This window comes from Podarcis filfolensis (genome assembly GCF_964270895.1).
Source record: "Podarcis filfolensis genome assembly, chromosome: Z".
Lineage (NCBI taxonomy): Eukaryota > Metazoa > Chordata > Lepidosauria > Squamata > Lacertidae > Podarcis > Podarcis filfolensis.
This window is the reverse complement of record NC_139617.1, coordinates 639,192-656,446: the sequence shown is the minus strand read 5'-3', so window position 1 is coordinate 656,446 and position 17,255 is coordinate 639,192. Positions and strand designations below refer to the sequence as shown.

The following is a 17,255-nucleotide window of genomic DNA, read 5'->3' as shown; positions in this document are numbered from 1 at the left end:
GGTATATCGCAAATACCTGCCAGCACACAATAGGCGACTTCCGCTCCAAGATGTACTGAGTTAGAGGTGATGGTTCGAGCTCGTACTTGTCAAAGGGAAGCTTGTCGATCACCATGGGCTCGCAATCCGTGCAGGAGAACCTCACCACTGGGTGGGCTGTGCGGGGAGGCTAGGAAGTGGGGGGGAAGGAAGAAAGGGAATAAGAACCATTTGGAGGAAAAGGGAAATAACAACAACAACAATAATAATCATTCATTATTTATACCCTACCCATCTGGCTGCATATCCCCAGCCACTCTGGGCGGTCTCCAACAGAACATTAAAATACAATAGTCCGTCAAACATTAAAAGCTTCCCTAAATAGGGCTTCCTTCAGATGTCTTCTAAAAGTCTGGTAGTTGTTTTTCTCTTTGACATCTGGTGGGAGGGCGTTCCACAGGGCGGGTGCCACTACCGAGCTTACAGGGCGTCATCCCAAGAGCCCATTGGCCAGCTAGGCAAGAACGTTAATTTATTCCTTTTTTCATAATCCTCCACAAAACATCGCAAAGAATGGCTAGCTCAATAGCTAACCAGCACCAAGTGTTCAAAATGTAGACTACATTAGTCACAATGTTCCAGAAGGTTGGTCTGTAACAGGGGTCGGCGAACTTTTTCAGCAGGGGGTCGGTCCACTGTCCCTCAGACCTTGTGGGGGGCCGGACTAGATTTGGGGGGGGAAGGGGGGGGATGAACGAATTCCTATGCCCCACAAATAACCCAGAGATGCATTTTAAATAAAAGGGCACATTCTACTTGTGTCAAAACACACTGATTCCCAGACCACCCAGGGGCCGGATTAAGAAGGCGATTGGGCCGGATCCGGCCCAATCGCCTTCTAAATCTGGCCCGCAGATGGTCCGGGAATCAGTGTGTTTTTACATGAGTAGAATGCGTGCTTTTATTTAAAATGCATCTCTGGGTGTTTTATAGGGCATAGGAATTTGTTCATATATTTTTTTCAAAGTATAGTCTGGCCCCCCACAAGGTCTGAGGGACAGTGGACCAGCCCCCTGCTGAAAAAGTTTGCTGACCTCTCGCCTACATGATCCCCACAGTGGGAGAATTAAGAGGTTGCAAGGGGGGATATTAGGGTAGGGGTCAGCAAACATTTTTAGGAGAACGGTTCATTGCCCCTCAGACCTTGTGGCAGGCCGGACTGCGCACGTGCAGCAGAAGGGGGCTTCTCTCTCTCCCCCAGCCCCTCCCCTCCCCCTGCTTTCCTACCTCCTCCGCCGCTCTGCCTGCGGTTGGGAGCCACCGCCGCCGCCTCTGCTTTCCGGGCCAGCTTTCCAGGGCGCCAGGCACAGGGCCCACAGACGCACCCAGCTCCAGCCAAAGCCCCGCGATGCGGCACGATGCCCACAGCGCGGCCATGGGTGGAGAGGCCAGAGGGCAGATGGTGAACCTGGGCCACACCTTGGCGCGTGGGTGACGAGGCTTCGGATTGGCTGGCACCAATCAAAGCCCAGCTCCCTTCCTTTGCAGGATGGGGAGAAGCCGGGAGGGAGGAGGCAGTGTGGGGGAAGGTGCCTAAAAAAAAATGCAAAAAAATGGCGCAACCCGAACAATCATGCTGATCCAAGCGGCGATTCCAGGACTGTCCATGGGCAATTGGGCCTGATCCAACCCGTGGACCTTAGTTTGCTGACTCATGTATTAGGGCTACCCAGTGTTACTTGAGATTGGATGCGATCTGAAAACAGAGAATCAGAGCTGGAAGGGAAAGCAAGGATCATTTGCTTTCCCTGCAACTCCCTGCAACGCAGGAACCTTTTTTGCCCAAGGTGGGGCTCAAATCCACGATCCTGAGATTATGAGTCTCATGCTCTATCGACTAAGCTGTCCAGCTACTTTCTACCACATTACCAATGGTCACCAAAAGACATTTGCGTTGATCGTATCTGCAAAGAAGCTTGAAAGCCCTGCGACATACCAGTGTTGGTGAATTTTGATCGGGCCAAAAGGATTCTGGAATTGGCCAATGCCCAACAGGAACGCCCGTTTTAGGATTAGGCCTCACATAGATGAGCTTATGACAGCTGTGCCATGGCTGAGAACCAAAAGAATTGATAGGTCTGGTGACATCAACAAGTCCATCTAAAATCCAAAAGGAGAACAATAATAAGTTAGTACAGCACATTAGGTCTCGAGCATTACTTTTCCAATCACTACTTAGATGTGTTTTCTCAAAGCCACGTGCGAACAGATTAGCTGTAAAACTGATATTTTGAGTTGGAAAAACAAAGAAGTCTGTGTAGTGGTTGCACATCTAAGACTGTTTGGGGAAAAGTAGGTCTATTGACTGGTTTTGTGCCTAAGATAATTTGGGGGAGGGGAGATTAAAAAGTCTGCGTGGTGGTTTTGTGTTTAAGATAAATATTAGTTTTGCATCCAAGAATGAAAACATGCAGCAGGAGAATCATTTCCGGAGCAAGAAATGAACCAGTTTAAGCATTCAAAGAACTGAAGATAATTGTTCAACAGAAATGTCAGAAGCAAAGTTATAATACAATATTGTGTACAGAATCTACTCTGGTTTTGCAATATCGTCCTTTTTTTTTTACCAAAGACGTTTACACATTTGCAAACCTTAAGAGTTTACAATGGTCATAAAGCGTTTACCATACCTTCCCCAATGTAGGGTGGATCGGGTCCCGACTTCTCAAAGTTTATGACAACACCACTCTGAACTTTCTGAGCAAGAGATTCTAAACACTGGTTCAGCATCCTCTGAGTCCGAACACAATAGGAACGTCCTATAATGGAAAGCGAAGAGATAAGGAGATTCTGAAGGTAACATGACTTGGGAATATGGCAAAAGGCTACTATTGAAACAGACCAGGAGTCAGCAAACTTTTTCAGCATGGGGCCAGTCCACTGTCCCTCAGACCTTGTGGGGGGCTGGACTATATTTTAAAAAATAAAATAAAAAATGAACGAATTCCTATGCCCCACAAATAACTCAGAGATGCATTTTAAATAAAAGGACACATTCTACTAGTGTCAAAGCACACTGATTCCCAGACTGTCTGCGGGCCAGATTTAGAAGGCGGTTGGGCCTTAGTTTGCCTACCCATGAAGCAGACTTTCCATCATGCCAACTTATGGGAAAAAAGAAGACATCAGTATTGTTGTATGGGAGGTACAAGCGCCCCCTGCCATTGTCTTCCCTATGACACCAATGCCTGGCCTGATTAAAGCAGAGGATATTTAACTTTGCACACAAGCTGTTGAATCTTGTTCATCCCCTTTGTAAAGAAGCACCACTGAACAGAATACGATCGTACACGGCTTTCGGTCTTATCATACCTCAGATCAGGCATCCCCAACCTTTAGCCCGCCAGATGTTTTGGACTACAATTCCCATCATCCCTGACCACTGGGGTCCTGTTAGCTAGGGATCACGGGAGTTGCAGGCCAAAACATCTGGAGGGCCGCAGGTTAGGGATGCCTGCCTCAGAACAAAACTATGGCACAGATTCCATGTTTTCAAACAGCCAGTGCAAGGGCTGTTGTGCTAGCGTAAGGGTGAGAATAGCTGCACAATAGCAACGCCAATGGGTTTACTTTGAGACTGGATGGGCAACAAGACGGATCGGGGCTACAGCAATCTGTTGCGCAACCAGCCATGAGAAACACAGTGACTTCCTGTAGCCTTCTTTCATGCAAGCCATTCTGCTAGCTCATGAGGTACACCGCCAAGGAAGTTGAACCTGGCGCTAGGTTGAATGCCTACCTGTGACTTCCAGGTTTAGCAGGAAATAAAAGCTTTATCTCAGGGGTCAGTTCATGGTCCCACAGACGCTGTGGTGGGCTGGAGAGTGTGCGCGCATGCAAAAATGCTATTAACGACACTGCTTCCGGTGCGGAGGAGGCACGAGAAGTTTCCCATTGGCTGCAGGAGCTTCCTGCAGCCAACCGGAAGCCGACCAGCGCAGGAGAAGGTGGTCTTCACTCTGCTCTCAAGACCAGTGTTATGTGGTCTCAGCAGCCGCTCCCAGTCACTAGTCTAGATGTCGCATTCTGGATTAATTGTAGTTTCCGGGTCACCTTCACGGGTCACCACGTAGAGCGCATTGCAGTAGTCCAAGTGGGAGATAACCGGAGCGTGCACCGCTCTGGCAAGAAAGCCTGCAGGCAGGGAGGGTCTCATCCTGCGTACCAGATGGAGCTGCCCTGGACACAGAATGGACCTGCGCCTCCATGGGTCCAAAATGACCCCCAGGCTGCGCACCTGGTCCTTCAGGGGCACAGTTACCCCATTCAGGACCTTTTTGAAGACATAGGCATATGCACATAAATGTAAAATGTATTTTTCTGTCTAATGTATTCCTCAGACGAGTGACATGAAATAATCTTCTAAGTGTCTAATGATAGGGTTGGCAGACAAAAGAACCTGGCACTGGGAGATGCTGGCACAGGCAGACAATGATCTGAGTCTAGGTTCCCTATCTTCATCTGTTCCACTCTAGCTAGAAAAACTAGAAGTATAGTGGTACCTCAGGTTACATACGCTTCAGGTTACAGACTCCGCTAACCCAGAAATAGTACCTCGGGTTAAGAACTTTGCTTCAGGATGAGAACAGAAATTGTGCTCTGGCGGCGCAGTGGCAGCAGGACGCCCCATTAGCTAAAGTGGTGCTTCAGCTTAAGAACAGTTTCAGGTTAAGAACGGACCTCCAGAACGAATTAAGTTCTTAACCCAAGGTACCAGTGTATCATAATCTGCAGGAGTGGTCAAGGTTTGTTGACTAGTAGGTCTCTTGGACTTTTTTCAACCTGTCCAGTGGGGATAAGCCATAAATAAACTCCACCTGTTGAATAGTCATTATGATCTCTACTTAATTTCTTCCTTTTCAAATTAGTGAGTTCATTAGAGAAGTTCTTCATGTATTCTTCTGTCGTTTGTATGAGTTTGCCATAATCAAGTTTGTTTAGCTTGGCTTCACAACATTCTTTCGCCTCCTCTATATCCTTATTAATCTGGTCTAAACTGGCTACGAATTGTTCTATTATTAACAACATTAAATCACTGGAACATTTGTTGAGAATTTGTTCACACCCATTTTCCCACAAATCTGTTATCCTCTTTGAATTGAGTAGGTGCCTTTGGGATGCGTAACCCTCTAGGAATCAAATTATTCTTAACATACTCAGCAAGTGAGGCTCCATGCCTCTCTAAATGTCCTTTTTGCTTAGATACAGACTCAAAGTTCATGTCACCATTAAGCACCTGGTCACCTTCACTCTGAAAGAAGGTAAGCATGTTTAATAACTTGTCTTTTTCTACATCAGTGTACCCATTATTTTTTTTAGTATAAACAGCCACAACAAAACGCAAAACCAAAACAACCAGAAAACCTAAACTACTTAAAGTAGCTTTTCAGTTGATCACTAAGTCCAGCATGCCTGCCAACCCTATCATCTTCATTAGACACTTAGAAGAGTATTTCACTCGTCTAAGGAATACATCAGACAGGAAAATACAATAGAAAATAGAGAAATTAGATCAGAACGTACTATGGCACTGACAAAACAGGATTTGTATTTTGTACATACTGGACCTGGTGATCAACTGAAAAGCTACCTTTTAATGTATTATGTCACGAAGTAAGTAGTTTCTAGTAAAGAACTTTGCATTTGTTACAATATGGCCTATTACGTGTGTGTTTTTTTCAACTGGATTTGTGTAATACAGGCCTTCTGGTGGTTTTGGTTTGACACAGGCATATAGGCACATATAGACACAAATGAGAAGCTTAGCCAGATGTTACGTGTCAATGCACTAACGCTCTTCATGATTTCAAAGTAGATGGGTTGAGGTTGGCAAACCAAGAAAAAGGCGCAAAAAGGCTACCTCCTGTGACTTCACACATCTGTGTAATGGCAGACTCATCTGTCGGGACACTTCCTAGCTGTTCGGGCTCCACCGAAGAGGCTCCAGGTAAGCGCAGCACGAGGGCAAACAGCCTCTGATCCCAGCGAAACGGTTCTTTGGTTAACTCGCTTCCAGGAAGGGGAGAATTCAGAGGAAGATGAAGCTAAAAAGGAAGGCGAGACACCTAGAGACTTCGCTAGAACAGTAAGCTCATTTGATTCCTTCTGAAAAGGAACCACAGAATCACAAATCACAGAGCTGGAAGGGACCGCAGGGAACATCTAATCCAGGGGTCAGCAACCTTTTCCAGCCATTGGCCAGTCCACCGTCCCTCAGACCATGTGGTGGGCTAGACTATATTTTGAAGGAAAAAAAGAATGAATTCCTATGCCCCACAAATAACCCAGAGATGCATTTTAAATAAAAGGACACATTCTACTCATGTCAAAACACGCTGATTCCCGGACCGTCCGTGGGCCGGACTGAGAAGGCGATTGGGCCACATCCAGCCCCCAGGCCTTAGGTTACCTACCCCTGATCTAGTCCATGGATAGGCAAACTAAGGCCCGGGGGCCGGATCAACCCCAATCGCCTTCTAAACAACAACAACACAACAAAATTTGGGGTCGCTGGGCGTATCTTTGCACCCTGGCGGCGCATGTGCTCAAGACGGCCCTGGTTCTGCTTCTGATTTGAGTGCCACACTTCCGCTTTGAGTGTTACGCTGAGGTCTGTTTTGCGGTCTCCAAAAGAGGTTGAAAGATCTCAAAGCAAATCTTTAAAAAATGTAGTACGAACATCGGCAACTGGGAAGCACTGGCCTGTGAGTGCTCCAATGGGAGAACAGCCTTGACCAAAGGTGCCGTGGGCTTTGAAGACACTCAAACTCGGGATGCAAGGGAGAAACGGGCGAAGAGGAAGGAAGCCTCGCTGGGATCAACTCCCGCCCAGAAACCAATGTTCCCACTGTGGAAGGATGTGTGAATCCAGAATTGGCCTCCACAGTCACTTACAGACTCACTCTTAAAATCCATATTTATGGAAGAAAATCTTACTCGGCTACAAGGGATCGCTGGAGGAGGAGAAGCACTTGCCCTATTGCAGGTGGGAAAGCAAAGTGTCTTGACTCTGATTTTTAATTCTGGAAAAGTATGGCATTGCTACCAGGAAGAGAACTGGCTTTTTCATGCTTACTAGAAGAAAAACGAAGACATGAAGTGCTTGGCGTGCTCTCGTCCATCGGGTCATGAAGAGTCGGGCACAACTAATCAACTCAACAAGGACAACATCTTCAGGCAAGGCTGGGCACGCCCCCTGTTTGAAACCCTGAACAGCCACGGCTAGTCAGTGCAGGGAATCCTGAGCTAGAAGGACCAGCAGCCTGACTCTGTATGAGCATTTACTGTTCCCAACCCTAATCCTGCAGAAAGCCATCTAATTACGATTATAATTTGTTCCTGACTTGTTTTGAGGAGGTAATTGAATTATTGTTTGATATTATACCAATGTTATATATTTGATGTCATAGTAATAATAATAAATTATTATTTATACCCTGCCCCTCTGGTTGAGTTTCCCCAGCCACTCCAGGTGGCTCCCAATTGAGTACTAAAAACAATACAGCATTAAATATTAAAAACTTCCCTAAACAGGGCTGCCTTCAGATGTCTTTTAAAAATAAATAATAATAATAGCCACCCTGAGCCCGGTTTTGGCCAGGGAGGGCGGGATATAAATAAAAATTTTTTATTATTATTATTATTATTATTATTATTATTATTATTATTATTTAAAACAGTTTCCCATGTTTGCATCTTCTTCCAGCCTGATCTCCCTCTGAGCAAGACAGGAAGAACGGGATAGAAACATAACTAATAATTCCACATGCAATGGTTATCAAGCAGCTCTAACACTGCAGGGAATATCAAGACAGGAGTGCTTTTTAAACTCCTGGCAGGAGAACACATTCAGTGCAGCCATATTCCAGTTGAAAGCTTACCTCCTCCTGCACACCTGCCATATTTGTCAACTTGTTTCCATCCGTGATAGTAATTAAAATCGAGGGCTCTAAAAAGAATGGGTTCCTTCCCTACAGAGAGGAGGGAAAATATATCTGTGTTAACGTTTGAAACACAAAGGATCCATTAAAGACAGGGAGGTTCAACAAGGTCGATCGCGATTTACTGGTAGATCCTAGCGAGGTTTTGGTAGATTGTGGTCAATCTCTGGCTCCCTTTCCTTAGTGTCGCTAAAACTGACTCCTGCCATGCCCTTTTTGTGAGTGATTTAACCCTTTTTTCTGCCTTTAACCTCCCCAAAAACATTTTTTAAAACGGGGATTTCCTCCCTAAAAAAGCCCCCCAAAAAAGTCCTTCCTTAAAAAAAGCTCAACAGCTTTGACCTGAACCCCGCCAAAAATGGGCTTTCCTCCTTCCCAAAAACAGGGCTTTCCTTCCAAAAAAAAAAAAGCTAAACACTTTCACCCTGAACCCCTAAAAAATGGGCCTTCCTGTTCCTAAAAAAACCTCAACAATCTTGACACCTGAACCCCCCAAAAGGGTAGCCGTGTTGGTCTGCCGTAGTCAAAATGAAATAAAAAAAATCCTTCCAGCAGCACCTTAACGAGACCAGCTAAGTTTGTGATTGGTATGAGCTTTTGTGTGCATGCACACTTCTTCAGATACACTGAAACAGAAAAGTGGTTAGATCACCACAAGTTTTTAACTCTGAGTAGATCCCTTGGGAGTTGGCCACCCCTGCATTAGAGGATCACAGCCATCAACATGCAAATGAGATCTATATATCTACATAGATCTGCTCTGGCCCCTGGCAGAAAGTATTTCGGTGCACAATACAAGGTACTAAATAGGCAATTTTCTCAGGCTCTGGTAGTTGCAGGAGCAAGTAGCAGTGAGTTCCCCAAGTGGCCTGTTTGCTTTATTTTAAACGTGCCAGCAAATATTCACATCCTAAAGATTAGATGCTAAGGTTTTTCAGGCAAGGCAGTGAGGAAATTAAATTAAATTAAATCCATTACCTGTCCATAGTTGTCTATTCCAGACACCAATCTGTTGAGGTTGAGCAAATCAAACGAGGATCGAAGGGCCTGTCCAAGGGTGGTCAGTCCTGACGCTTGCAGATTTTTCAGTTCATTCATAAAAGTGGCATGGTTCTCCTTCCATCCAGCCTGCAAAATAACATTATTCCACACTTTGTGACAACCCTACTTTTAAAAAAATGTCTCCAAGACATATATAATTACTCTACATTTTCCCCATTCTTTGACATTTTTTGCTTGGATTCACCCCCAATTGTCTTTGTTAAGTCTGGCCAGTTCAATATAATCAAATAATTTATTTATTCTTTTTTTTGCGGGGGGGGGGGTTAATTTCTTTTTTTCCAATTTTTGGAAATGAGTGTTCTCGCAGTCCCTGCAGCATAAAGGAAGATTTTCTTGTTTCCTTTGGCTATATCTGTGTCCATTATCCCTAAGAGAAAGGCTTCTGTTTTCTTTGCAAAAAAATTTGTAAACGTTTTCTTTAGTTCTTCATACACCGTGTCCCAGAAACTTTTGATTTTTTGGCAAAACCACCACATATGTATGAGTGTCCCCTCCACTTTGTTACACCTCCAACACAGATCTAATTTTACATACATTTTACATATTTTGGCAAAAAGCAGTGTCCCCAAATCAATACAGTGGTACCTCGGGTTAAGAACTTAATTCGTTCTGGAGGTCCATTCTATAGTAGAGTCTATAACCTGAATCATCTGTAACCCGAGGTACCACTGTACTTGGACTTGTTTCAATTAACCTCCGCAGGATGATTTGTGCTACATAGGTTATAAATGGTTAAAAAGGGGGTTATAACAAAGTATGAAAGAGAATTTACTAGAAGTGAAAAAGAAAACCGTGCAAAGCATGAAGGAAGTCAAACAGTAGGAAAGAAGAATGGAAATATGGTGTGGGTGTGGGTGGGTGTATATCAGTATTCTTTTGTTCGTTCTTTTTTTTCCCTTTCGTTTTATTCTCTTTTTTTGAGAGGTTTTTTGTTCGTTTTTGTTGCTTTTTTTTTGTTATGTGTTTATGTTAATAATACAGTTGTACCTCGGGTTACATACGCTTCAGGTTACACACTCTGCTAACCCAGAAATAGTGCTTCAGATTAAGAACTTTGCTTCAGGATGAGAACAGAAATCGTGCTCTGGCAACGCGGCAGCAGTGGGAGGCCCCATTAGCTAACGTGGTGCTTCAGGTTAAGAACAGTTTCAGGTTAAGAACGGACCTCCAGAATGAATTAAGTACTTAACCCGAGGTAAAAGGTAAAGGAAAAGGTACCCCTGACCATTAGGTCCAGTTGTGACCGACTCTGGGGTTGCGGCACTCATCTCGCTCTATGGGCCGAGGGAGCCGGCGTTTGTCCGCAGACAGCTTCCGGGTCATGTGGCCAGCATGACTAAGCCACTTCTGGCGAATCAGAGCAGCGCATAAAAACACCGTTTACCTTCCTGCCGGAGTGGTACCTATTTATCTACTTGCACTTTGACGTGCTTTCGAACTGCTAGGTTGGCAGGAGCTGGGACCGAGCAACGGGAGCTCACCCCGTCGCAAGGATTCGAACTGCCGATCTTCTGATCGGCAAGTCCTAGGCTCTGTGGTTTAACCAACAGCGCTACCCGCATCCCTTTAACCCGAGGTACCACTGTATTAATAATAATAATAATAATAATAATAATAATAATAATAATTTATTTGTACCCTGCCCATCTCACTGGATTTCTATCTATGCGGCTTCCAACAAAGATTAAAAATACATTAAAATGTCACACATTCAAAACTTCCCTAAACAGGACTGCCTTCATATGTTGTAAATAAACTCAATAAAAATAAAAAATATTTTAAAATATATAGAATTACTCTTTTGCTCAATACATTCGAGGTGAGTATGAAAGATGGCCTGGAGCTCCTAAGACAGGTAAGATTTGAGCAAAACCACCAGCCAGAAGCATTTCCAACTTAAGGATCCACCCCCCGCCCAACAAAACACACATTTTCACTTAGAAACTCAGATATATAAGCTAGGCTCTAAATACCTCCTTAAAACTACTTTCGTCAGCTCATATAAATAGGTGAACCTGGTGAGTAACTACAGTTCCCAACCCCTATAGTGATAATTTGCTGGTTGCCTTCTGATCTTATTCGATTTTAATCCAATTTTAAGCTGTATTTCAGTCGATTGCTGAATTTTATGTTTTAATGCAGGCATAGGCAACCTTGGCTCTCCAGATGTTTTGAGAGTACAATTCCCATCATCCCTGACTACTGGTCCTGCTAGCTAGGGATCATGGTAGTTGTAGGCCCAAAACATCTGGAGAGCCGAGGTTGCCTATGCCTGTTATAATGTATTTGTATTTTGATGTTAGCCACCCTGAGCCCGGTTATGGCTGGGGAGGGTGGGATAGAAATAAAAATTATTATTATTATTATTATTGTTGTTGTTGTTATTATTATTATTATTATTATTATTATTATTATTATTATGGTTACAGTTGCCAAATCAGAATGCCTAGTTGCCATTTGGGTGCTAGGTGGCTCAAAAGTTGCATTTTTCAATAGGACCTTTGGGCTCCGCTCCTGAAATTTATTCCAGTTGTTCAGATGAAATATAACAGAGAGAATTATACAGGGTGGGGTGTTAGTGTGTGAAAACAGCCAGGATCCAAGGAGAATTTTCATGCAATTTAGGCTCATGCAATTAGAAAAAAACCTCCTGTTTCGCTTATTGTATTTTAATATTGGACTATTGTTCTTTAATATTTTGAGTGGCTGGGGAAACTCAGCCAGATGGGCGGGGTATAAATAATAAATTGTTGTTGTTGTTCAACCAACTGGGCTTATTTTGGCATTGCCTAGAATGTTGTTTTTGTTTCAAACATTGCAGATTTTAGACAAAATGGATTGTTTCAAGAAGTGGCAAAAAGACATATCTAGATTTGTCTGGCAGGGCAAAAAGCCCAGAATAAAGTTTAAGATATTAACTGATGCAAAAGAAAGAGGGGGGTTTGCCCTGCCGGACTTAAAGCTGTACTATGAATCAGCGGCGTTTTGCTGGCTGAAAAGTTGGCTGCTTCTTGAAAACATAGACATTTTGGATTTGGAAGGGTTTAACAACAGATTTGGCTGGCATGCATACATATGGTATGACAAGGTAAAAATCCATCAAGGTTTTAAGAACCATATTGTTAGGAAAGCATTGTATAAGGTTTGGACTCGATACAAAGATTTGCTGGAAAACAAAACCCCCAGGTGGTTGTCACCAATGGAAGCTAAGGAAGTGAAAAAACTTAATATGGAATCCAAATGGCCAAAGTATTGGGAAATTATAGAACATGAGGAGGGGAAAGTGAGATTGCAGAGTTATGAGAAGTTGAAGTCTAAAGTAAGAGACTGGCTACATTACCATCAGATAAATGAAGTTTTCAAACAGGACAGGAAAATTGGCTTCCAGGTGGAGAGGTCAAAATTAGAAACAGAGCTTTTGGAACCCAATACTAAGAATTTGTCAAGAATGTATAACTTGCTGTTGAAATGGAATACACAGGATGAGATGGTTAAATCAGCTATGATTAAATGGGCACAAGACATTGGCCATGACATTATGCTTGCTGACTGGGAACAGTTATGGACTACCGGTATAAAGTTTACGGCATGTAATGCCTTAAGAGAGAACATCATGAAAATGATCTATAGGTGGTACATGACCCCAGTCAAGCTTGCAAAAATTTATCACATGCCCGATAATAAATGTTGGAAATGTAAGGAAACTGAAGGTACTTTCTACCACCTTTGGTGGACGTGCCCAAGGATCAAGGTTTTCTGGGAAATGATTTATAATGAAATGAAAAAGGTGCTTAAATGCACGTTCGTGAAGAAACCAGAAGCCTTCCTCCTGGGTATGGTAGGCCAATTGGTGTCAAGGAAAGACAGGACGTTTTTTATGTACGCTACAACAGCAGCAAGAGTATTATTAGCAAAGTATTGGAAGACACAAGAACTACCCACACTGGAAGAATGGCAGACTAAGGTAATAGACTATACGGGACTGGCTGAGATGACCGGCAGAATCCGTGACCAAGGGAAAGAGACGGTGGAAGAAGATTGGAAGAAGTTTAAAATCTATCTTAAGAACTGTTGTAAAATTAATGAATGCTAAAATGTTTTGGGTAATGCAAAACAGAATTGCAGCGACTAGCAATTGGATATGAGAAACAAGATCTAAAGAAAGTCTTATATGGAAATTAGGGGATGCTGAAAAGATTGATAACAGGGATGCAGAAAGGGGAGGTATGGGGAAGTCGCCGAAAGAAGGTCAAGGAAAAAATGTTAAGAAAGTATACGTGTTTATATGTTTGTTTGTTTATGTATTGTCTTGTATTGTCTTTTATTATGTGTTTAAAATCTAATAAAAATTTTATAAAAAAAAAAGAAAAGAAAATATCTCGGTGCACAATACAAGGTACTAAATAGGCAATTTTCTCAGGCTCTGGTAGTTGCAGGAGCAAGTAGCAGTGAGTTCCCCAAGTGGCCCGTTTGCTTTATTTTAAACGCGCCAGCAAATATTCACATCCTAAAGATTAGATGCTAAGGTTTTTCAGGCAAGGCAGTGAGGAAATTAAATTAAATTAAATCCATTACCTGTCCATAGTTGTCTATTCCAGACACCAATCTGTTGAGGTTGAGCAAATCAAATGATGATCCAAGGGCCACCTCCCTAAAAAAAGCTCAACAACTGACCTAGATCCCTGGCTACCCCTGTATAGACCAACTAAGTTTGTTCTGGTACACGTTTCCTCACCCTCAGCCCTCCCGATGTTTTTGGCCTACAACTCCCATGATCCCTAGCTAGCAGGACCAGTGGTCAGGGATGGTGGAAGTTGTAGTCCCAAAACATCTGGAGGGCCGAGTTTGCCGATGCCTGTTCTAGTGATTGCTAGTACAGTACAACAGAAACCAAAAAAAATTGGGTGCTTTTTTTTAACCCGAGACTACAATTCTCATAATCCCTGACCACTGGTCCTACTACATAGGGATCATGGGAGTTGTAGGCCAAAAACATCTGGAGGGCCAAGGTTGAGGAAGCCTGCTTTAAAGCTACTATTAACTCCTTGTTGGAATAAACCAGATTTCCATGACACAGTTGACATGCCTGCTCTACCATCTAATCCAGAACATTTAAATTCGGCCTTCCAGTTGTTTTGGGACTACAGCACCCACCATCCCTAGCTCACAGGACCAGTGGGTAAGGGATTATGGGGACTGTATTTCCCAAACAGCTGGAGGGCCAAGCTGGGTCATGCCTGCTCTAGTTCAGCTGGTATCTCAAGAAATGGGGCATTGCATCAGGATGAACATCTGCTAAACTTCTTTTGACAAAGGAGCACCTAGCTCAGGCATGGCCCAACTTGCCCCTCCAGCTGTTTTGGAATTACAATGCCCATCATCCCTAGCTAACAGGACCAGTGGTCAGGGATGATGGGAATTGTAGTCTAGGACAGTAGGAGGACACCGCTGCAATTCTCTCTCACTGCAGATTTCAGCATGGCCCAACTTGGCCCCTCCAGCTGTTTTGGGACTACAACTCCCGTCATCCCTAGCTCACAGGACCAGTGGTCAGGGATGATGGGAATTGTAGTCCCAAAACAGCTGGAGGGCCAAGTTTGGCCATGCCTGCCTGGAGGCACGTGGGTGCAAGGTGGGGATGCTTTACAGATAATAATAAGAATAATAAAAATAAATTTATATTCTGCCCTCCCCAGCCATAACCAGGCTCAGGGTGGCTGACATCAAAATACAAATACATCTTAAAATGGGATTAAAATCCAATAAGATCAGAAGGCAACTGGCAAATTATGATTATAGGGTTTGGGAACCTTAGGTACTCACCAGGCTTACATATGTGTGTGTGTGTGTGTTTGTGTATATGTATATATATATATATATATATATATATATATATATATATATATATATGAGCTGGTGAAAGGAGTTAGAGAGGCCTCTTATACATAGGATCTTGTAGGAGGAGAGGGGTCAGACTGGGCCTCAACCAAAGGCCTGCCGGAATGATATAAATGCATAGCATGCATGCAACACACGTATTTACACACACACAAACACACAGTGGTGCCAGACAAGCATTCACACGCAGGGGGAGGGTGCACCTTCATCTTTGGATGTGCCTGCAAACGGTGATTCATTTTATCTTAAGTTCAAACAGCCCCCCCACACACAAAAAGGAGGCCGCTTCCTGGACCCCCCAACTCCTTGCCACCACCACCACCTTTTGGCCTCTTGGGCAGGCATGGCCAAACTTGGCCCTCCAGCTGTTTTCGGACTACGATTCCCATCATCCCTGACCACTGGTCCTGCGAGCTAGGGATGATGGGAGTTGTAGTCCTGAAACAGCTGGAGGGCCCAGTTTGCCTATGTCTGATTTAACCTTTGGCCATTGCTAATTGGAATCCTCCTATCTGCATTCCAGAAGCTGAGCTATATCAACAACAATTTATTTACACCCCACCCATCTGGCTGGGTTTCCTGCTCTTGGGAGATGGGGGGGCTTGTGGGAGGGAAGCCCACTCACCTGTCCCCAAACTCCCCCACTCCTTCCAGGCAAAGGCAAACTCGGCCCTCCAGCTCCTTTGAAACTACAACTCCCACCCTCCCTGACCACTGGTCCCGCGAGCTAAGGATGCTGGGAGTTGTAGTCCCCAAACGGCTCGCCCGCCAGGCGCTCCGCCTCCCCGCTGCCTTCCTCGGAGCGGGAGGTGCCGCGTGGTGTCGGCGGGGCCTTCTTCTTCTCCTCCGCCTTCCTCTTCTTCCTCCTCCCTCGCTCCCTCCTCCTCCTCCTCCATCTAATCAGCGCCCTCAGCCTCCATACAAAAGCAAAATGTCCGCCATCTTCGCCCGCGGCGCGCCCGGCGGAGGGAGGCGGGCGGCTTACCTTGATGCAATAGGGCGCCTCGTCGAAGGTGACCAGCATGTACCTGTCGCCGCGGCTGGCCGGGTCTCGGGCGCGCAGCTGAAGGGGAGAAAACGGGAGAAAGGAGCGCGTTAAAGGCGCGTCTGAGGGGGAGCGGGGCGGGGGGGACTCTCGACACGCGTCTTCCGAACGTGTGAGCGGGCGCTCGCGCTCGGGAGCGCGGTCTCTGAGGGTGTGTGTGCGCGCGCGCGGACTCGGACGGCCACGTCAGGCGGCGGGGCGGGGGGAGGGCGCGCGCGCACCTTCATGAAGAGCTCGACGGCGCCCTTGGCCACGTCCAGGTAGCTGGTGCCCAGGTAGGCCCGCTGGTTCATGGAGGCGGACGTGTCGATGAGGAAGAGCAGGATCGGCATGGTCCTCCGAGGGAGGCCCGGCCGGGGGGCAAGACGACTAAGGGAGGCCGCAGCCCACTCGCCCGCGCCGGGGCGCTGCTGCTGCTGCTGCTGCTGCCGCCGCTGAACGTACGACCGCCTCCCTCGAGCCGCGCGGACGGACTGACAGGCTCTCGGCTCCTCCCGGCCGAGCCGCCGCTCGGGGGCGGCTCGTGACCCGAACGTCGGAGCGCCATTGGCCGCCGACGAGGCCGTCGTCTGCATATGCATGAGGGGCGGGGACTGCGGCCGCCTCGGCCCTCTCTCCCCTCTCTCCACCCTCGCCACTTCTCTCGGGATGCGATTGGCTTATGCGTTGCGGGCAGGCATCAGGGGGCGGAGCTGGGAGGGATGATTGATGGGCGAAGGCGGAGGAGGCGGCAGCATTAGGGCCAACATGGTCCCACTCGACCCTCCAGCTCTTTTGGGACTACAACGCCCATCATCCCTAGCTAACAGGACCAGTGGTCAGGGATGATGGGAGCTGTAGTCCCAAAACAGCTGGATGCCGAGTTTGGCCCACAACTCGGGTAGGGCGTTGGGTTTCCAGGTAAGAGCAGGACATGGGATCCCAGACCTAGCAGGTGCCAATGCCCTTGAGTAATCGTTCATGGGCAGTACCAGATTGACATGTAAGCTCGACAAGCTCTAGCTTAGGGCCCCACTCTCTTGGGGGTCCCCCAAAAAAATAAAGGGGAAAAAACTGGATGTACATTTCCAAAATATAAGATAAAAAAACAAATAAAATAAAACTGACATACATCAACCATGCTTTGTGTTGTGTAGGCTCCTATTTTGTTATGTGCAAATGGCTTTAGATACCTCTTAGGTCCATCAATGACTATATAGCATATACTCAACACAAAGAAATAGCAACAAACCTAAATCCAGGCCTCTGTCTATCTATCTTAAATCTATTAT

The 17,255-nt window shown here is 45.6% G+C and overlaps 1 protein-coding gene across 3 annotated transcripts in view; it reads right to left on the bottom strand.

Moving 5' to 3' along the window:
- INTS6L (integrator complex subunit 6 like) overlaps nucleotides 1-16,551 on the bottom strand; it is a 39,492-nt gene extending 22,941 nt beyond the window's left edge. Inside the window, exons 1-8 of one of the 3 annotated variants that reach the window (XM_083595365.1) lie at nucleotides 16,206-16,551; nucleotides 15,925-16,002; nucleotides 8,958-9,107; nucleotides 7,920-8,009; nucleotides 5,900-6,083; nucleotides 2,670-2,798; nucleotides 1,976-2,139; nucleotides 17-169 (exon numbers count right to left, since the gene is read on the bottom strand). In XM_083595365.1, the coding sequence (XP_083451491.1) occupies nucleotides 17-169; nucleotides 1,976-2,139; nucleotides 2,670-2,798; nucleotides 5,900-6,083; nucleotides 7,920-8,009; nucleotides 8,958-9,107; nucleotides 15,925-16,002; nucleotides 16,206-16,316 (1,059 nt within the window). In that variant the 5' untranslated portion in view covers nucleotides 16,317-16,551. The remainder of the gene's footprint in view (nucleotides 1-16; nucleotides 170-1,975; nucleotides 2,140-2,669; nucleotides 2,799-5,899; nucleotides 6,084-7,919; nucleotides 8,010-8,957; nucleotides 9,108-15,924; nucleotides 16,003-16,205) is intronic. The other 2 variants (XM_083595366.1, XM_083595367.1) reach the window with 2 other exon arrangements.
- Between the last annotated feature and the right edge of the window lie 704 nt (nucleotides 16,552-17,255).